Source organism: Tenrec ecaudatus, chromosome 13 (genome assembly GCF_050624435.1).
Source record: "Tenrec ecaudatus isolate mTenEca1 chromosome 13, mTenEca1.hap1, whole genome shotgun sequence".
Classification (NCBI taxonomy): domain Eukaryota; kingdom Metazoa; phylum Chordata; class Mammalia; order Afrosoricida; family Tenrecidae; genus Tenrec; species Tenrec ecaudatus.
Genome location: NC_134542.1, coordinates 62,587,062 through 62,606,753, shown reverse-complemented (window position 1 = coordinate 62,606,753; position 19,692 = coordinate 62,587,062). Strand labels below are relative to the sequence as shown.

Genomic DNA, 19,692 nt, shown 5'->3' with positions numbered 1-19,692 from the left:
GGGTAAGGGTCGAGAGCGGAAAGAAGGAACCCAGTGGGCGATGAGAGGGCGGGCTGGGCTCGGAGGAGGCCCGAGCTCCAGGAGTCCTTGGGAGGGGGTGGGCGTGGGATTTTCGAGGCCCGCTCTCGGGGATCTGGGGTCAGGAGAGGAGAGAGCCAAGTATCTACTCGGTCCACGCGCCAGGCCGAGATATATGTAAATCAGGGCTCCCTGCGCGGGCGATCACACCCCTTAGAGGAGAAGCAACAAGCTCCCGGCGGGCGGGCTGGCGGGCGGGCTAGAGGGCTGGCTGGCAGGGTGGCGGCGTCTCGGGGGTGGGGGCGGCTGCAGGAAGGGGTGTGTGTGTGGGGGGGTGGGAACCTCACACCCTAACACCTAGTCCCCTACGCCCAGGCCTGGGGCTCCCCCCTCCGTTCGCCGCTTCTCTCCCTTCCCCCTTCCTCCTCCTTCCTCCCCCTCCCTCCTCCTCCCCGCCGGCCTCGGTCCGCGTACTTAAGCGGCGCAGGCGGGCGGGCGCGGGCGGGCGGCCCGGCCGGGCGGTGGCAGATGCGCCCAGCGGTGGCAGCCGCCGGCAGTGCGCAGGTGACCGGCCTGCGGCGCAGCCCACTCGGAAGGAGCTGGGGGAGAGCTGGCGGTCGAGGGAGGCCGGTCTGCCCCCAGCGCGCGCGGGTCCTGGCGCCAGGAGCCGTCCCAGGGCGTGTTGGCGAGCGCTGATATAGATATAAGGACATTTCTCTCCATGGCGTCACGTGACATAATTACCACCAGAATCAATCAAGATGAATTGCACGTCAGCGCCCGGTGGGGATTTTTGCTTAGTTGATCCTGGCCCAAGCCTCTTGTGCAATCGATGGCTCAGGTTGGCGGCGCGGGGAGCGGCCCGGGGCTGGCGGGCGCGCACGCCGCGCAGCCATGAACGACTTTGACGAGTGCAGCCCGAGCGCAGCCAGCATGTACCTGCCGGGCTGCGCCTACTATGTGGCCCCATCGGACTTCGCCAGCAAGCCGTCCTTCCTGTCGCAGCCGTCGTCCTGCCAGATGACTTTCCCCTACTCGTCCAACCTGGCCACCCACGTCCAGCCCGTGCGCGAAGTGGCCTTCCGCGACTACGGCCTGGAGCGCGCCAAGTGGCCTTACCGCGCCGCCAGCGGCGGCGGCGCGGGGGGCGGCGGCGGCGGGGGCGGCCCGGGCGGCGGCGGCGCCGGGGGCGCCGGGGGCTACGCTCCCTACTACGCGGCGGCCGCGGCGGCCGCGGCGGCGGCGGCGGCGGCCGAAGAGGCGGCCATGCAGCGCGAGCTGCTCCCGCCCGCGGGCCGCCGGCCGGACGTGCTGTTCAAGGCGCCCGAGCCGGTGTGCGCGGCGCCCGGGCCTCCGCACGGCCCGGCGGGCGCCGCCTCCAACTTCTACAGCGCCGTGGGCCGCAACGGCATCCTGCCGCAGGGCTTCGACCAGTTCTACGAGGCGGCGCCCGGGCCCCCGTTCGCCGGCCCGCAGCCCCCGCCGCCGCCGGCGCCGCCGCAGCCCGAGGGCGCCACCGACAAGGGCGACCCCAAGGCGGGGGCGGGCGGCGGCGGGAGCAGCCCCTGCGCCAAGAGGACCCCGGGGCCGGAGCCCAAGGGGGCTGCGGAGGGCGGCGACGGCGAGGGTCCCCCGGGGGAGGCGGGGGCCGAGAAGAGCGGCAGCGCAGGTAGGCGGCGTGCGGGCTGGGGGTCCAGGCGGGAGGGGGCGGGGGCGGCGGCGGGGGCCTCCCTCGGCTTGCGCCGTTTTATGTGCCACTTTATAAGCGTTCGAAGGGGTTTATACATCCTATAAGGTTTCGCGGGCCGTAGTAAAAGCATGTTTACGATAGGAAACCAATTTAGGTGGGCTTAAGGTAGACGTGGAGAGGGACCGTGACCGCAGCCCAGAGTTGGTGTCCAGTTTGGGGAGGGCATGGCCCGCTGGAGGTCCCGACTGCCACTTGACAACCTACGCCACAGGGAGGGGGCGGGGGTGTCTCTGGCCAGTTGGGGAACGGGACACCCGCACCGCGGGCGTCCCTGGAGGGGAGGGGGAAGTTTGATGGGGGACTGGACTTTATCCAAACCACTGGCTGACTGACGCGCCGCTGGAGCCCTGCTGATGCTGGGGCGCTCGGCCCACTCTCTCCCCGCTCCCTCCTCAGCCAGCCTCGCCCTAGCCTTCCTCACCTCCGTGCCAGGCTGGCTGTGTGCACGTGCGTGTGCCCGGGCGCGCGTGTGCGTGTGTGTGTGAGAGAGAGAGAGCGCGCTCTCTCGCGCGCGTGCGTGCGTGTGCGTGCGTGTGTGTGTGTGTGTGTGTGTGTGTCTGGGCATGAATACTTGTCCACGCCGGCACTCTCCCCTGGGCGCGCCTATATATCATCCCCCACGACGACGCAGGCTGGGCCTTTCATTGGCGGCAGGCAATGTCCCCACTGGGCCAGGGCCTGGCCCTACTCGCTGGGGGTGGCCTGGGCCAGCGGGCGGGCGGGCAAGGGTGACCAAGCAACGGTTTCCCTTACCTCTTGGGTCTCTTTGCCTTGCAGTGGCCCCCCAGCGGTCCCGGAAAAAGCGCTGTCCCTACACCAAGTATCAGATCCGCGAACTGGAACGGGAGTTTTTCTTTAACGTGTACATAAACAAAGAGAAAAGACTGCAGCTGTCCCGCATGCTCAACCTCACTGACCGGCAAGTCAAAATCTGGTTCCAGAATCGCAGGATGAAAGAAAAGAAACTGAACAGAGACCGTCTGCAGTATTTCACTGGAAACCCCTTATTTTGAGAGCTTCGGGAAGCGACCCCCGACCCCTACTCACCGACCCCCACTCTCCTCCCCACCAGCCTGCCCTCCGCAGGCCCAAAGTCCTCTTCTCACTGACGCCTCTTCTCACTGGAAAGCCACGGTTCCGACTCCTTCTCACGGTCAACTCGGGACCTCCCAGCGACCAACTGCAGCCTGCGGACGAGGCCTGGGACTTGGCCCAGCGGATCCTAAAATGGGGAAAATGGTAAATGCAATCGTCCCTTTACAATTTTACCGCCAATGTGCTGTTGTTCCCCCTCCCCCTCCCAGTCCTCACTGGGACGCCAATGGGATGCTAGGACTTAGGCCGCGGGGCTGGAAGGCACTGGTGTTTTGTTCTGAGTTTAGAGAAGCTGCCACCTCCTTCGATGATGAATGCAGATTATTTACACTATGGGAAATGTACCTATGGTCTGTCATATCAAGGCATGAGCCACTGTCTTTTTTGTGTGAATAAATGGTTTCTAGTAAAATGGAGGTTACAACTTCAATGCACTGTATGAATTTTCCTCTTTGAAAAAGTTTAGTGCCCAATTAGGAAATTCTAGTAGCCAGAATCCTCTTTCCCCAGCCCCAAACAAAACAAAAGCCCAAAGGAGGGAAATGTTTTTAATCTAGAGGGGGGTGGGACGGTTGGAATCCCTCCTTCCAAGCTACACTGGTTTAAAAATTCACTTGAGCAGCGACTGTCCTACTGATGGTGAGAGCCAGCCAGGCTGCTTCAGGAAGCTAAGAAGAAATTCTATTCACAGTCTAAGTGAACTCGGGATTTCTAAAGGCAAGGAACACATTTTCCACCTGGTTAGAACATCCAAATTCTCTCTTAACGACTGTCAAAGAGATCCAAATCTGAGTCCTTAAAACAAGCGGCGATCAACATGAGAGCCCTACTTTAAAAAAAAAAAAAAGTTAGCTGAAAGGAAGTGGATGTCAAGGGGAAGTGGGTGGTGACAGGTTGATTCTTTTGCTGGTGTCATTTGGGCCTGGACCCAGGAAGGGAAGCCCCCTCCCAGAAATAAGGCCAGGGGCCACAGACCCACTTCTCACCCCATTTATTGATTCAAGTTAAAGAATGTGGCAAAGGCTGGACTATGTTTTCTGTTTGCGGGGCCAGGCCAGGCTGTTTACAAAACCTTGAACTGTCTAGACAACACCATAAAAGCCTAAGTTCTAAACAGCTTAATTGGGTTATATTATACACCTTCTGGTGGGCCCAAAAGAGATTTCCGCAGTGTGCAATAAACTGGAGGAGTGAGAAAGGCTTTTCTTTCTCTGAAAAGGATGAAGTGGATCTGATGACGCTTCAACTTCTCATAAGCTCAAAGTAAAAAAAAAAATCCATAAGATAAACAGAGGCCCACGCATCTTCTTCGGGAGATGATGCATTTCCGAATGAAATTTTAAAAATGCTAAAACCTTTTTTGTCTTTTGGAGAAGGAAAAACCATAAGTGCATAAGTGTATGCCTTTGAACTTCCAAAATGTCAAGGTCATCACCTTTAACCTTTCTGAATAATTAGGCGCCTTAAGGTTCTTCTGTGATTTTCAGCTGCCACCCACTCACACACACATACTCACATATTCAGACCCACACACATTCATGACCACACAGACTCATATTGGGGCTCATCATAAATCTAAGCAAATTCCTAATTTCAGAATCAATAACCTTAATTTCCCTTCAAATATTTGTATAATCCAATAGCAATTCACTTGTTCTTAAATCACCTATTAGATTTAAATGCTTTCCATCGATGTTTTCAATACCATTCAGAAATGCGTTGGGTGTATTTGGGGGGAGTCTGAGATAGTGGTTTCCTTTTGCTCTGATTAAGAATCATAGGTTTGAAAACAGTCATTGGGAAAAGGGGGTTCTGTTAAAACTTAAGCCTTCCTTATATGTGAAAGTAATTTGTCACCCTGTCAAAGAAATTATTGCACTATCTGTGGTATGGAACGAAACAAAATGATCTGTGTGTATAGAGAAATATGCATTTGAGTATATAGATATAGATATATAAAAGAGAACTGTATATATATTGAAAGCGACTTTCAACCTTTGGAAAAAGACGAAATGGAAACAAAGCCTACAATGAATAATTTGCTCAGAAGGGGATTCTTTTGTTTAGAATTCTGAGCGTCCGTTAAAATGTCAGTGCCCTTGTAGTATGATCCTTCCAGCATCTTAAAGCTGGTTTATTTCTTTCTCTCCTCATCTATCTTTTTTCCCCCCACTGCGTCTACACGTAGTCAGCGAGTGTCCAACACTGAAGGCAGGCAGAACCCTTGAGCTGTAATTTCGCGTTTGCAGGACCTTAGAGAGCCACGCGGGGGCGCACTCACGTTCCAGAAGCTGCGTTTCGCCCAGAGGCCGCGGTACCTTGTCTTTGCAATAATGAATTCTAATAGGCGGTCTCAGTCCGTTAGAAATAGGCGGCCGCTAAGGTGTGCGCTGTTTGCTGCTCCTAAGCAGCCCGGAGCTGTGGGAAGTTGTATAAAGACAGAAAAAGGGGAACGACCCGATTCCTGAAATAGGAAATCTCCTAATCGTTGTTTCCTTAAAAAAAAAAAAAAAAAAAAAAAAAACCTTTGCAAAAAGAACACCTTGTAGTAAACTAACCTGGTAGTGTTAAGGACATATTTTTAGGAGAAATGAAAGCACTTTAAATTTGCCGTGGCTATTGCGAGCTAACGAAAAGCAGGAGAAATCGGTTTTCTTCTGGATTTGAGTTAGAGATGGATATGAGTCTAGGAATCCCCTCCCCAAAGCCGCGGTCGCCTTCCGAGATCTCTGGCCCCCGGTTTGATTAGGAGGCTTTTGTTCAAGCGAGGTGAGGGCGCCGGCATCCTAGCTGAGTGTGGTTTCAGGGACATCTAGGCGCGTCGTTGAACACCAAGGGGTTCATTCTGCTCGCGGGAGCCCAGGCGGGCCTGTGGCGATCTGGGGGAGCGTGCAGAGTTGTGGGTGGGGGCGCCGCGGCCGCGGGAGAGAGCAGACTGTCGCGGGATGCGTTTGCACCCCACGGCTGCAGAAAGGGGAGCAGATTGCAAGCGAACGGGTTTTGTGGTTCACAAAAGCCTGGTCGCTCTTCCGATCTGCCTGCTCTCCTGCGTTGGGGGTTGATTTTTGGCAGCGGCCATCGAGAAGTTTGAGTTTGGTAGCGGCCTTCCGAGGCAGGTTTCTTGCTGCCCATGTCCTCCAGGAAGGCTATCCACCTGGGCGAAGCCCCATGTCCCCTGCTTGGGGTCTGAGAGAGTGTGATGCCTCTGTTTCTCCCCTCCCCCCAGTTCGAAGTTCATTGTGACTGCTCCCTCAGCCCCCAGCTTAGCTCCAGACCAGGCCCAGGGCCAACGCCCCCCGCCAAGCTGAGGAGGGGAGGGGGCTGGGATGCCCGGAGCCCCCTAGGGAGAGGCCGGTCGGCTGGCGGCCTGGGTGCTCCCCTCGGGCATTTCGGCTTCCGCCTTTCTGACAACAGGCCCAGTTTAGCCATTGTGAAATGCTTCAGGCTTTGTGGCCCGAGAACAACCCCCCACCCCCAAATGTCCTTGAGCTCTTCCTCAGGCGGCTTGGCCCCTTGGCCTTGGCCGCCCGCGGACCCTGGCTCTTCCGCGGTCCCGCGGTTCCTCTGCTTTAGGCCGTGGGACTGGAGCTGGGCCGGGGGTGGCCGCGCCGAGGGTAGCCACCGGTCCGGAGGGCCCGGGTCGCAGACCCTAAAGAGGGAAGGAAAGGCCAAATTCGGAGTCTTTTGTGTCTGAGACAGAAAGAGGAGCCCTCCTGGTCTGGCCCTCCGTAATCCCTTCCGTGCGCTTGGGGGGTTTCTTGGTCAGTCTCTGCATTTGCCCCTTCCTGGCTTTTCACCCTGCCTGAGAGGCACACGCTGGGACCCTAAGGGCCACCTAAAGGCTTTTCACGTGTTCCCCCCACCAGCAACCCCTAAAGAGTAGTCCAGCTCCCAACCCCTGTAGGGTCCTCATTCAGGGTGACCTCAGGAGCCCCCAGGTTTGGTTCAGCCAGGACTACCGCACTGCTCCTTCCCAAAGGCCAGAGTGCGGCAGCCGGCCACAGCTTGATCACAAATGCTAATTTCGAGAAAGTCATTCTTTAAATTTTTCCCTGGAAAAAACTGCACTGGGGAGAATGGAGTCCTGGTACAAAGATGGGTGTTTATCTCCTTTATGGGTCAATATTGATTTATTATTAATGATAACTGCTCCAGCGGATCTAAAGATGATCGAAACAGCGACTTTCAATGCTCCGAAGCAAAGGAGAGACCTACAGGGCGCTGCCTTTCCATTTGTTGCCTCTCAGCCTTAAGGTCTCAGGCAAAGTTTCCAACCTCCCCAGCAATCTTTCTCTTCCATGATCTCGATGGTGGTGGATTTTTCTTATGATAAAAATAAAATATCTCTTAAAATTTGGCCTCGAAAGGATAGTCTAAAGACAGACATTTGAAAAGAATTTTTAATACTGCATTTGTGAGACTGGACTTGAAATTATATCTGAGACATAGATGGGGGTTTAGGCCCCCTGTGAGTACAGAAGACCTCTTTAAAAACCATATCTAACATAGACATGACTTTGGACTATGGCCACCGCGTGTTGACATGGAAACGTCCCCAAATTGGGAAGACAGAGTCTGTCTGCTCTGGCGCTGTGCAGACCCACCCGCTCTGCTTTGGGATCCTTTATTTTGAACCTGGATGTTTTCCTTATGTTTAAATAAAGATTCAGAAATTGCATTGGACGGGCATAAAATTCGATAGAACAGCCTCGCTTCTCGTGGGTCAGGCAGATCTGGGCATCCTTGTTGCAGGCAGTTGTCCTGGCAGTGCAAAGATGAGAACGTGTCTCGGGTTTTGGCTGCTGAGCAGGAGCCGCCGCAGTGAGCCAGCGAGGGAGAGCAAGCGCGCGGGCAGCGGGCACTTTGTCCAAGCCTGGGCACCCTGCTTTTGGATCGCAATCTGATCTCCGTGCTGTGACAAAGCATTTTCAGTCACCAGTGGGTCAGTGGCTGTTAGCTCTGGGTAGGACCTTAGCAGACTACAATAGAAAGTTGTGGGTGGTTGTTTGGTTTGTTTGTTTTTGTTTTTTAGCCCCCCCCCATGACTCCCTCACCCCCAGCCCAGCTTAAAAGCAGCCGCCGCTACCACAAGGTAATGTTTAAACCCGGTCTTCCCTGGCATCCCGCAGCCCAGCAGTGAGAGGCGAGGCGCCAGGCTTTTAACCTGACAATGATGTTGTATTTGAACAGCTGCCGAAAGGTTTAAAAGGTCTGTCTCATTGCCACCGCGGAGTTTTTAAAAGGGGTTATTGTTTGGGTGAGTACTCTGTGAGGGGACAGGGAAAGCAGTCCCAAGGCTGAAATATAGAGCCCAGTATGTACCCCCATCAAACCAAGAGAGATTCCTTTTTGGGAGGGGGGTCAGAAGATTTGCTGGGAAAGGTTTATATGAAGGTTGTTCCACCCTGAGAATACTGGGGTTCTAATGAGAAGCGCTCCCCCCCTCCTAGGATCTGGGCTGGTGGGGGACACCAGACTGGCCCACAAGTTCAATCTCGGGGGTCTGTCATCCAAGGCCAGCCCTTGCCCAGAAGAGTGTGGGGAGAGTAAGAGCACACCCTTCTTAGCCAGATAGTCGGTTCCCTGTCAGTGTCCCCAGTCCTCTCAGCTCCTGACTGCCACAAAGGAGCAGGGTGGCCAGGCCGGAGCATGGCTTCGTTGCTCTGGTGGGCCTCTGTCAGAGCCAGCCTCTGGGAATCAAGGTGAAAGCGCCCTGCTGGTGCCCGGAGGCCTGACTTCCGAAGGGCCTCTCACAGCCTGCAGCCGGAGAACCAAGGAGGAAGTTGTTGGAGAAGTTTCTCATAAAACCCCTGGTTTCCAGAGAGGCGGCGGTGGTGGTTTTTTAATGAGCTCGACCACAACCCCAGACCAAATCCCCTTTATATAACTTTCCCTTGCCAAAGGAAACGGAGGACTGGGACCCTCTCCTCCCCCACAGATAGTCTGCCTTTCTTCCCCATTCCTCTCTGAGGCAGCCAAAGCTTGTCAAAGCATCTTAGGAATCGTCCAGAACTATAAAAGTCAACTTCTGACAAAAAAGTATAGCTTTTAATATTTGACGATTTGTGTTAAAACAAAAATTGACCTTCTTGGTTAGTCGCGAAGGGGGAAAATCAATAGTAAAATTTTCAATAATTCATAAAGCGAATGCCATTATGCTAAATCTTAACTATTAATCTTATCCTTTACAAAGTCTCGATTGATTTGTTAATAAAATATCTTCCCGTGTGTGGCAACAGCGGGTATAACTCTTTAAAAACCTTCAGAAGCAAGAAAATTACCAAGTAGCCCAAGAATGTAGATGAGAATTTTATTGATCGTCCTGATTCTTCTTAATATGTATTAATAAATTCCACAACCTTTTGTACCTTGCACTTGTCAAAAACCAATGCTTTTACAAAATCCATAAAAGGAAAACATATTTTTCTTTGCAGAAGAACCCAGTGACACCTCTGCCTCTCTCAGACCAGCCCGGGCCAGCCAGTATGCAGTAAACTTCTGGCTTCCCAGGGCGTGTTTTACCCATTTTTTCCCTTTGAAATGCCTTTTTTCTCCTCCAGACCTTCCTTCCTGCTCTCTGTTATCTGTGTGGGAGGGAAAACCTTGGTTTGTTGTCCTGCTGAGAGCAGCTGGGACGCTTTCAGGAAAAGTGAGCCAACGGTGAAGGGTAGTCCCCTGGCTGAAGGCTCCGGGGGTCCGCGGAGGTCGGGGCGCCTTTCCTCCAAGAGATCAGGGTTGGGGACCCAGCCGGGGCGCTTGTGGCTGAAGTCAGGCGAGCGAGTGAGAGGACAACGCAGGGCAGGCAAGGCTGCTCCTCTGGACGCCGGGATCGACCAGCTTGGTGATCTCTCGGCCCTCCCGGCCCTTCTCCCTGCCAGTACCCAGGACACTTCGCACCCCACACCTCCCGTCTTTGCGCCAGGGGTTCTTTCCTTTGCATCCCTGGGGTGGGATGTATCAGGGCACCCGCGAAGTGGACTCACCTTCCCCGATTGCCCGGGCCTAAAGCCACCAGCCTTCGCCCCCACCCTGCCAGCCTGGCCCCGGCCCTCTCCGGTGGCGCTCTGCCTGCGTGTGTGCGGGGAGGGGGGGGAATGCTTTGCTGCAGTGGGCTGGCGCCATGGCCCTCCGGCTTCGCTTCCCGTGCGTGGCCTCTCCGAGGCCCCTCAGACGAGCCTCTCCTTCCGCCGGCCGAGCGGGGAGACGGGGCGGAGGCCGCGAGTGGGGCTGGAGGGCCGCGCGAGCCCGGGGAGGCGGCGGGAGGACGGGCGGGCGGGCGGGCGGGCGGCGAGCCCTGGGTCGGTTGTTTTCCGCGCGCACTATCGCCGGCGCATAGTAGATGTCGCTGTTGTCCGTGCTTACGCGGCCGGCCGGCCGGGCTCCAGAGCACGTGACCCGCGAGGAGGCTGCGGCTCAAGGCCATTTTCAAATCTCATTGGCTTGGTTGTCATGTGGTCGACAGAGGCATCCACAATTACACGGGGAATGTTTTCCTAGAGATGTCAGCGTACAAAGGACACAATCTCTCTTCTTCAAATTCCTCCCCAAAATGTCCTTTCCCAACAGCTCTCCTGCTGCTAATACTTTTTTAGTAGATTCCTTGATCAGTGCCTGCAGGAGTGACAGTTTTTATTCGAGCAGCGCCAGCATGTACATGCCACCACCTAGCGCAGACATGGGGACCTATGGAATGCAAACCTGTGGACTGCTCCCATCTCTGGCCAAAAGAGAAGTGAACCACCAAAATATGGGTATGAATGTGCATCCTTATATACCTCAAGTAGACAGTTGGACAGACCCGAACAGATCTTGTCGCGTAGAGCAACCTGTTACGCAGCAAGTGCCCACTTGCTCCTTCACCACCAACATTAAGGAAGAATCCAATTGCTGCATGTATTCCGATAAGCGCAACAAACTCATTTCTGCCGAGGTCCCTTCGTACCAGAGGCTGGTCCCCGAGTCCTGTCCCGTTGAGAACCCCGAGGTTCCCGTCCCTGGATATTTTAGACTGAGTCAGACCTACGCCACCGGGAAAACCCAAGAGTACAATAATAGCCCCGAAGGCAGCTCCACTGTCATGCTCCAGCTCAACCCTCGCGGCGCGGCCAAGCCGCAGCTCTCGGCGGCCCAGCTGCAGATGGAGAAGAAGATGAACGAGCCCGCCGGCGGCCCGGAGCCTGCCAAAGTCTCCCAGGTGGAGAGTCCCGAGGCCAAGGGCGGCTTGGCCGAGGAAAGGAGCTGCCTGGCCGAGGTCTCCGTGTCCAGCCCCGAAGTGCAGGAGAAGGAAAGCAAAGGTCGGTATGGGCAGAATTGCCGCCCCGGCAGGGCCAGGGCGCGCAACCGGGGAACCGGCCGAGAGGGAGCGCTGCGGCTGGGGGCCCAGGCAGCCAGGCGGGCGCCCAACTCGGCAGGTGCTGCTTGGCCGCCTTAGAGTGGGTGATCCCCGCCCTCACGGAGAGGGTCCCGCTTTTCCCCCCACGGCCACGGCCCGCCCCGCCAGTCCTGGCCCCTCGCGGATGGCGCCGGGACGGAGAGGGAGGGCTGGCCGGAATTTTAGTTCTTTTCCTGAGCTAGACCTGAAAGGCAACAAAAGAGCGCAAAAGAGCTCGGCCCAGAGCCCCCTTTCTCCCGCTCAGCTTGGCAGCCCTGGCGGTGCCTGGAGCGCAGGGCTGGTCGGCCGGCGGCGGTCCAGGGCTCCGTGCCGCGGCCACATGGGTGCAGCCCGTGTCCTGCGAGCTTGTTGCCGGGGGTTAGAGGCGGCAGCGAGGGGCTCGAGCTGACTGGGGCAAGTCCGTGCTTGGGCCGGGGTGCCAGACGGGCCGGGCTGGGTAACCTTGGCTTTGTCTGGGGGAAGTGTGGTAGGCTTTGCAATCCATCGGCCAAGGGGCAACCGCAAGGAAGCGGATAGTGGGACCTGCACTGGCCACCCGCAAGGCCAGCCTTGGGACAGGGCTAGGGACAGAGCAGAACGCTTTGGTTTTTGGAGAAAGAAGCCTGCTTTGAGCCTGTAACTCACTTCCCAGAGGTGGGCCCCAGTGGGGGCTGTGTTTCTGGAGGCGAAGGTTTTTCTGAGGGTCTGAGAGGACACAAGAATGCAGGCAGCAGGGAGAGCACAGCACGCCAAGGTGAGCTAGCATCCGCGTTATCTTGTGGAGCTGAAAGCAGACTGTGGGCGAGAGCTGAGGGAGGAGCAGTGGCCAGAGAGACCTGAGGCAGAAATGGCTCCGCAGGCTTGCCTTGGCCGTGGCTGTGCCCACCCTGACCCTTTCTAGGACCAGACCAGTTGGAATGTTGCTTGGGAGATTTGGGGAAGTTTACTGTTGTACTGATATTTTGTGCAAGTCCGTCAGTTGAGAGGGAGAGAAACCTGCATGCTGAGAGCAAGAGTATGCTTCCATTGTGTCCCTTAGGGCAATGCGCTCTAACCTGGTCAATTAAAAATCCCTTCCAGGGTCCAGCTCTCATGAGTAATGTTTAATATCAGTATTTCCCAAAGTGGCCTGTTGGCCTGCAGGGTCATGCCCAAGGCTACATTTGAACAGATTGAGAGAGAGAAAATATATATATATTTTTTTCTTGATTTGTTTTCTTCTTCTCCCTTTAATTTTGTTAGAGGAAATCAAGTCTGATACTCCAACCAGCAATTGGCTCACTGCAAAGAGTGGCAGAAAGAAGAGGTGCCCTTACACTAAGCACCAAACGCTGGAATTAGAAAAAGAGTTCTTGTTCAATATGTACCTCACCCGTGAGCGCCGCCTAGAGATCAGTAAGAGCGTTAACCTCACCGACAGGCAGGTCAAGATTTGGTTTCAAAACCGCCGAATGAAACTCAAGAAGATGAGCCGAGAGAACCGGATCCGAGAACTGACCGCCAACCTCACCTTCTCTTAGGTCCCGCCCGGGCTGAGGTCGGGATCCAGGAGGGAGCACAGCGTTCCCAGGACGAGAGCAGGAGGACTAGGAAGGCAGAACAAAATCTCCATTGCTCTTTGTTTTGAATTTTTTTCCTGCTAGAATGTGACTTTGGGGTCATTCGTGCTGCAAGTGATCTGTAATCCCTATGAGTATATATATATATATATATATATATATATATATATTAAAACAAACCTAGCACGTGTAATTTATTATTTTCCCCCTCGTAACGCAGGGTAACTATTACTGCAAACTTTCATTTGGGGTTAACTTATTGCAACTGTAGTGGCACCCACCCATCTATCCATCCATCCACCCAACAATGTGACTTTTTCCTGATGCAAAAGATCTGTGTGTTTGGCTAATCCATGATCTCATGGCGTTTTGAATCCATCCAGTACTTTAAAAACTACATCTTATCTCTCTATATAAAAGCTTAAGAAAACCCACAAACTTTGGGGGGCGGGGGTCTAAAAAAGCACATTAGAATGTATCTTTTTCACAAATGAACTTAGCAATTGTCTTTGGTGAGATGGAATATTGATGACCTAATGCCTGGCAGTCTTTCCCTTGCGGTGCGTCTGTGGTGTGGTTCGTAGAAGTAGAAGTGCAACAACAAGCTGTCCTTTCTGTGCATGTTCTGGTTGCATGTTCAATGCAATAAACTCTGGAAATGACGAGTTCTGCGCTCCCTCTGCTTTCTGGAATGGAAATATGTTAGGGGACATGGAAAACACTTGGGGACAGAGATGATCTTCAGTCCCACTGCTGTTTAGAGCAGTGGTGGAAGTTGGAGGGGCAGGCGACGGACTGTGGGGTCGGGGCGCTGGAGGCAGGCTAGGGTGTGTTGGGCAATGCAGGGGTGGGGGTGGGAGAGATACCCATGAGCTGTTTTCATCACTGGGGAGGAAAGGAAGCCTTCCTCTCCCATTCTCACTCCTCAAAGTTAGACACAGAATCGGACTTTCAGTGGCTATGGAGACCCCAAGCTCTGTTCTATTTTCCCTTCTCTTTTTTGCAAAGGGGCCTCCTCCCTTTTGGTTTTGTCTGGTCCTTTTCATGCTTTCACGGAGATCCCAGAGAGCGGTGGCCTGTCACTATCAGGGCTTGGGCTGCACCCAGCCTTGCCCACCTGGAAGCAGCCAGGCCTCCATTGCAAGCACAGGGACAAGCAGCAGTTGAGCTTCGCCTCCCCTCAGACCCCCCTCTCCCCTTCCCCTCATTTCTACCCCCAGTGGAACCCTGGAGAGCCAAGCCCCAAGGCTGCAGCAGCCCCATGGGTGAGTTCCCATCCCACTCTGCCTTGTTTTCCCTGTGGAAGGACTTTATATTGTTCCACCATTACCTTTGAGTGGCCCACGTGAAAAACAAAAGCAATGGAAAGGAAGAAATGGGAAGATCTAGTTTAATGCTTGGAGCCAGGGTATTTGGGAGGCAAGGGGAGGACCAAAGGAAGGGTAGCTGAAAGACACTTTGCAAATGAACATGACTTCTCTCCCTGAAGTCCAATGGCCTGTCCACCTCCACAGCTGGGGAAGCGGGCCAGCTTTGAGGGGCTGTTGCAGGGTCCCAGCCCCAGACAGGAGCCTGGTCAGCTCCAGCAGGGAGAAGAGGAAGGGGGGTGTTGCTTGGGGAGAGTGGGTCCACTAAATTTGTTGCCCCAGGTCCTGCTGTGGTTCTAAATATTCTCCTCCTGGCAGAAATTCAGGTAGTCTCACAAAAAACTCCTTAACATATTTTTTTCTTTATTGAAAATCAAATGTTAGAGCTTTTTCCACAGAAAGTATTGGGACATCAATTTATTCCAAGTTTTAAGTTCCCTCTTGAAAACCCGAACCTTGGTGAATTTTGGAAGGGGTGGTGGGTGGGTAGGTGGGCATTCTCTGGAACTTGGGGTCTCCGTTGGCAGCCAAGGAATGAAGAGAGTTCTAACTGGGCTTGTTTCTCCCGGGATTTGGGAGCGAGCCACTGATTGTTGACAGGGGGCTGTGTCGCTGAAGGACCCTGTGCTTTCCAGGCCAAGGCAACCCCTTTGGGACAAAACCAGAACGCCATGGGCGAAGGCCATCAATCAGGCCATAAGTAACCATTTCCCCCCTTTCTTTCTGGGGCTGGAGGAGCCCTCTGAGGGGGGGGGAGGGGGGCAGGCAACTTGTAGAGTGAAGAAGAGCTCTCTGCCCTAGCGCCTGGGTCCTGCTTTTGTCCTGGCTCCCAGCGGCTTCCTCTGAGCCTTTGTACCATGGATTTGGGAGTGACCATGGGCATCATTTCCTTCAGCTTCAAGGCTGCTGCCCAGGCTCTGGAGACATACACGCACGTGCACACGGACGAAGAATTCGGAGTCAACCCGCACCAAGACATTCTGCAGGGGTTTTGCAGACACCCCTGGAATCCACTTGGAAGGCCCTCAGTGTGAAGGGTGCAAAGCCACTCTGCCTGCCTGGGAGACAGAGGGAGAGGCAGGGCTGGCCGAGCTCTGCCCGGTGGCCCTTTCTCTTCCAGGGTCTTCCTGGCCATGGCGGACAGGAGCACCTTGGGGGGCCGACTCTCAGGCCTGGCTCTCTGGGAGAGCAGATGGAAGACCCTGCCTGGGTAGCAGCCGCCCCAGAGCAGCCTCACGTCGGGGTGTGTGCGGCCTCGTGCCTGTGTAAGTGAGGCAGGGGGAGGGGACCCTCTGAGCTGCTCCATCCGTCCGTTTTATTAGGGACACATTAATCTATAATCAAATACACCTCATAAAATTTTTATTGAAAGGCATAATATCATTACAGAGGTCTTCCACCTGTTTTAAACAACGCGACAAGCTGTGAGCGAGGGAGTGGGAGTGCAGGAGGGTGGGGGTCGGCTAGAGAGAGAATCTAGGGGAGAAGCCCCTTCCCCCCCCCCTTGCCGCGGGACTGAGGAGGCCGCGCCCCGCCCGCCCGCAGCCAGGCCGGCCTCCAACCACCGGGCCGGGCATGCTCGGCGGCCGGCGGGACTCCGGCTCAAGCTCCGGCTCCGGCAGAAGCTCCGACTCGGGCGCCAGGCACGCACGCGCCTGGCCCGGCGGCGCTCGGAGCCAGGCAGCTGGGGGTGCGAGCCGGCAGCACCGAGGGCGGCCAGAGGCAGCCACCCAACAGTCCCTACCGCCTCCTCCGGCCGTGCCGGGCCTACTGTCCCGGGCGCCACCCGGCGGGCCGGGCCGGGCCGGGCCAGGCGCACCAGCCCGGGCCGGGAGCTCTAATTGCAACGCTTCTGTTGATGATGATTAAAAAAAAAACCCTTGCAGCCCCCGGTTTAGCGGCCTGATTGACTCCGGTATTGGTAAATATGATCACGTGGGCCGCGCGACCAATGGTGGGAGCGGCAGCCCGCGAACTAGTCGGCGGCTCGGGCGCCGGCGGGGAGCGGCGCGGCGGCGGGCAGTGTAACCTTGGGTGCGAGCGCGCGGCGCCTCAAAATGTCCTCCAGTGGCACCCTCAGCAACTACTACGTGGACTCGCTCATAGGCCATGAGGGCGACGAGGTGTTCGCCGCGCGCTTCGGGCCGCCGGGGCCCGGCGCGCAGGGCAGGCCCGCAGGTGTGGCCGACGGCCCGGCCCCCGGCGCCGAGTTCGCCTCGTGTAGTTTTGCCCCCAAATCGGCCGTGTTCTCCGCCTCGTGGTCGGCCGTGCCCGCCCAGCCCCCGGCGGCGGCGGCGATGAGCGGCCTCTACCACCCGTATGTGCCCCCGCCGAGCCTGGCCGCGGCCACCGAGCCCGGCCGCTACGTGCGCTCCTGGATGGAGCCGCTGCCCGGCTTCCCGGGGGGCGCGGGCGGCGGCGGGCCGGGCCCCGGTTCCAGCCCCGGCGCAGGCGGCCCGGCCACCGGGCGCCACTATGGGATTAAGCCTGAGAGCGGAGCGGCCCCGGCCCCCGCCGCCGCCGCCGCGGCCCCGGCCGCCGCCGCCTCCTCCACGTCCTCGTCCTCGTCCTCCAAACGGACTGAGTGCGCGGCCGCGGCCCGGGAGTCCCAGGGGAGCGGCGGCCCCGAGTTCCCGTGCCACTCCTTCCTGCGGGACAAGGCGGCGGCGGCGGCGGGCTCCGGGGCGGGGATCGGGATCGGGCCCGGGCCCGGGGCGGGCGGCTCCGCGGAGCCCTCGGCGGGCAGCGACCACCCGAGCCCCGGCTGCCCGCTGAAGGAGGAGGACCAGCCGCCGCCGCCGCCGCAGCCGCCGCAGCAGCAACTTGACCCAAGTAAGTGCAAAAGAAATTGCCCCCTGATTTATTGCTGAAACCTGTAAGGCTCCAATGTGCAAAACTGATAGTTTTACTAACCTATAAAAACGTCGAGCCGCCTACCCTAGCCCAGCTCCTGCACGCACCCATAAAAACGCTCCCCATAACCACCTACCCCGGGCGCGCGGGCGCGCGGTAAACAGAGCGCGGGCAGCGCGGCTTTTTATGATAATTCCCCCCAAGTTGTGAAAAGCGGCTATCCTCGGTGAAATTAATTTAACGACCTCTCCCCCACCCCCTGTCGTCTCTCCCTGCCGCCCCTCCGCCCCTCGCTCCCCTTCTCCAAACCCCCCTCTTCCTCCGCAGACAACCCGGCAGCGAACTGGATCCACGCTCGCTCCACCCGGAAAAAGCGCTGCCCCTACACCAAGTACCAGACGCTGGAGCTGGAGAAGGAATTCCTGTTCAACATGTACCTCACCCGGGACCGGCGCTACGAGGTGGCCAGGATTCTGAGCCTCACCGAGAGACAGGTCAAAATCTGGTTCCAGAACCGAAGGATGAAAATGAAAAAGATGAGCAAGGAGAAGTGTCCCAAAGGCGACTGAGCCGGCGCCGAGGCCCGGCGGCTCCTCAGCTTCGCCCAGGCGGCGGCCGGCCGGGGCGGATTGGCTTTGCGGGGACTTGGTTTCCAGAAACTCTCCAGCGATTCGGACTGTACTTGGGGTTTTTGTTTTTCCTCCTGCCCCCCTCCTGTTTTAGGTAGAAGTGACTGTGTGGTTGGTCTCTGTGAGGTATTTGGGGGACTCTGTTTGCTCGCTTCCGTGTTGGGAGAAATCCAGAGGCTTTGGGGTTTCGCTCATTCTGGCTCCCCTCACCCCTTTCCTGTCCCGGTGGTTCCTGAGGAAATATTATCCGTTGTGGGTGCAGGCTGGCTTAGGGAGCCCTCGCCTGCGGCAACCCCCGGCCCCCCGTCTCTGAAAAGTGCTGTAGTTTAGTCCCCAGTCCTGCCCAGGCGAGCGGAGAATGAAGGCAACCGGTGACAGGGTGGCACCCAGGCTGCCTGCCCAGGCTGCGGCCCAGCCGGCTTGCCCACCGGTTACAAAGCCCCCTTCCCTCAGGGAGCCCATGGGCCTTTGACCCAGGCCTGGGGTGGGGGAGGCCTGGACACTGGGGCCGGGGTCGTGGGGGTGGTTCCCTGTGCACTGGAGGAGCCCCGCATCTCCCTGAGGGCCTGGCTCACGTGGGCCCGTGGGCCGCCGCAGGAGGCCGCCCTCCGGCTCCAGACCCAAGACCAGTTGTAAATGTTGTTACGGATTCCTACCAATAAATGCTCACCTGATCAAACGGAACCCAGACGCTGGCCCTGAACGCCATGCCGCCGTGTGTGCCTGCTTTCTCTGTCTGTCTGCAAAATAGCACCCTCGCTGGACTTCTCTGCCTATCCCCTGGCCCTTCCACCCGAGAGCGCTCCCCTTTGTGTGGGCAGACCTGCCTGGCGCTCAGCGCCCCCCCCCGCCCCCCCCCCCCGCAAAACAGGGGCCTGAGCATCCCCTTTCCTCTACAGGCAGGTTCCATTGCCTCCCCAGCTCAGGTCTGGGCCTAATGCCCCCTCGTCTGCAGCGCCCAGGTAGCTGGTGGGCCCAGCAGCCAGGCACGCTCTTGACTGAGACTCTGTGGGACTGTGCCCCATGCCATCCATCTCCCCACCCTTTCCCCTCCACAACAGCAAGAGGCCTGTCTCTGCAGTCCGCAACAACTCCCCCAGCTCCCCAGGGCTCTGGAGGGCTGCCCCTCCCCACTGGCGCCCCAATGTGACCTCAGCGGATCAAAATGGTCAAGGCTCTCCTCCCCAGCCACCCCACCTCACCGTCCCCCTCTTCCCCCCCCCCCCCCCCAGCTCCTGGGTGATTAGCGACCCTCTGTGGGCTGTATTCAGAGGCTAAAATGAAGGTCATTGTGAGCAAGAGTTGGGGCGAGCCTAGCCTTTGGAGGCCCTGAGAAGCGAAGGCGCCAGGCTGCCAGGGGTGGGCGGAAGGAGGGAGGAGGTGGCAGAGATCTTGGGGAGCCTAATGAAAGAGGGGACTCCTGGAAGCAAAAGTTGAGGTGGGGGCTGGGGCTGGGAGGGAAAGCCAAGGCCCAGATCCGGACGAAGGTGCTGCGAGCCCCACTAGCCCCCCACCCCCGCCCGCCCCTTAGGCCAGGCTGATACCTAGGGCTCTTTGAAAACAGGAAGAGCCAAGGTGTCATAAAGCCATCGAGCCGGCGAGACGTCTGGGGGTAATGAGTTTACGACAGGCCAGGCGCTTCGCTTTGAAACCATCTCATTTTGATGTTTGTGTTTGTGGGAGGAAAGGAAAAATGCAGACAAAACTGGGTCTTAAAATCTGGACAATAAAATATAAACAAGATTGCGTTGGACCAAGAAGCCAGGGGCTTGGGAGTCCCTGCAAGGTGTGAGCACCTAGGAAATCAACAGGAGGTGGGTAGGACGGAGGGCTTGGGGGTTCCTGGTTTTAAAAGTGGTATTGCAGGCCATGGAGGGTGGCTTTTAATAATGTTTTGACAAACCCTAAACTCTAACTGATTTTTAAAATAAAACAGGCCTATTTTGGAGAGATGGGGAGTTAGTGGTCTTGGGATTTGCAGCCCCAGGGGCATGGTCATGGTTGGGGAACTGTGAAATGCTCCAGGTACACACTCACACAAATATCTAGT

The 19,692-nt window shown here is 56.9% G+C and overlaps 3 protein-coding genes across 5 annotated transcripts; all 3 read left to right on the top strand.

The window, feature by feature from the left end:
• The first annotated feature begins 373 nt into the window (after nucleotides 1-373).
• HOXD11 (homeobox D11) lies at nucleotides 374-17,479 on the top strand. 3 transcript variants are annotated; one of them, XR_012779349.1, is made up of 3 exons: nucleotides 374-1,687; nucleotides 2,546-3,007; nucleotides 17,341-17,479. XR_012779349.1 is itself a non-coding variant. In XM_075528898.1 (2 exons), the coding sequence occupies exons 1-2, from the start codon at nucleotides 913-915 to the stop codon at nucleotides 2,779-2,781; spliced, it is 1,011 nt and encodes a 336-aa protein (XP_075385013.1). In that variant the 5' UTR covers nucleotides 374-912; the 3' UTR covers nucleotides 2,782-3,275. The 3 variants fall into 3 exon arrangements, 1 of the variants encoding a protein (XP_075385013.1); XR_012779348.1 differs by lacking the exon at nucleotides 17,341-17,479 and adding an exon at nucleotides 12,477-12,614; XM_075528898.1 differs by lacking the exon at nucleotides 17,341-17,479 and having other exon boundaries at nucleotides 2,546-3,275.
• Nucleotides 10,171-12,959, top strand: HOXD10 (homeobox D10). The gene is made up of 2 exons (XM_075528895.1): nucleotides 10,171-11,157; nucleotides 12,477-12,959. The coding sequence occupies exons 1-2, from the start codon at nucleotides 10,203-10,205 to the stop codon at nucleotides 12,752-12,754; spliced, it is 1,233 nt and encodes a 410-aa protein (XP_075385010.1). The 5' UTR covers nucleotides 10,171-10,202; the 3' UTR covers nucleotides 12,755-12,959.
• Nucleotides 15,455-18,466, top strand: HOXD9 (homeobox D9). Its single transcript, XM_075528897.1, has 2 exons — nucleotides 15,455-16,992; nucleotides 17,341-18,466. Exons 1-2 carry the CDS (start codon nucleotides 16,218-16,220, stop codon nucleotides 17,580-17,582), a joined length of 1,017 nt encoding a protein of 338 aa, XP_075385012.1. The 5' UTR covers nucleotides 15,455-16,217; the 3' UTR covers nucleotides 17,583-18,466.
• The last annotated feature ends 1,226 nt before the right edge of the window (nucleotides 18,467-19,692 follow it).

Excerpts from the sequence above, each read along its gene's own strand:
- HOXD11 (XM_075528898.1), top strand. The coding sequence starts at position 913 with ATGAACGACTTTGACGAGTGCAGCCCGAGCGCAGCCAGCATGTACCTG. Across the intron at positions 1,688-2,545 it reads CGAGAAGAGCGGCAGCGCAG|TGGCCCCCCAGCGGTCCCGG; the intron begins GTAGGCGGCGTG and ends TTTGCCTTGCAG.
- HOXD9 (XM_075528897.1), top strand. The coding sequence starts at position 16,218 with ATGTCCTCCAGTGGCACCCTCAGCAACTACTACGTGGACTCGCTCATA. Across the intron at positions 16,993-17,340 it reads GCAGCAGCAACTTGACCCAA|ACAACCCGGCAGCGAACTGG; the intron begins GTAAGTGCAAAA and ends CTTCCTCCGCAG.
- HOXD10 (XM_075528895.1), top strand. The coding sequence starts at position 10,203 with ATGTCGCTGTTGTCCGTGCTTACGCGGCCGGCCGGCCGGGCTCCAGAG. Across the intron at positions 11,158-12,476 it reads GCAGGAGAAGGAAAGCAAAG|AGGAAATCAAGTCTGATACT; the intron begins GTCGGTATGGGC and ends TAATTTTGTTAG.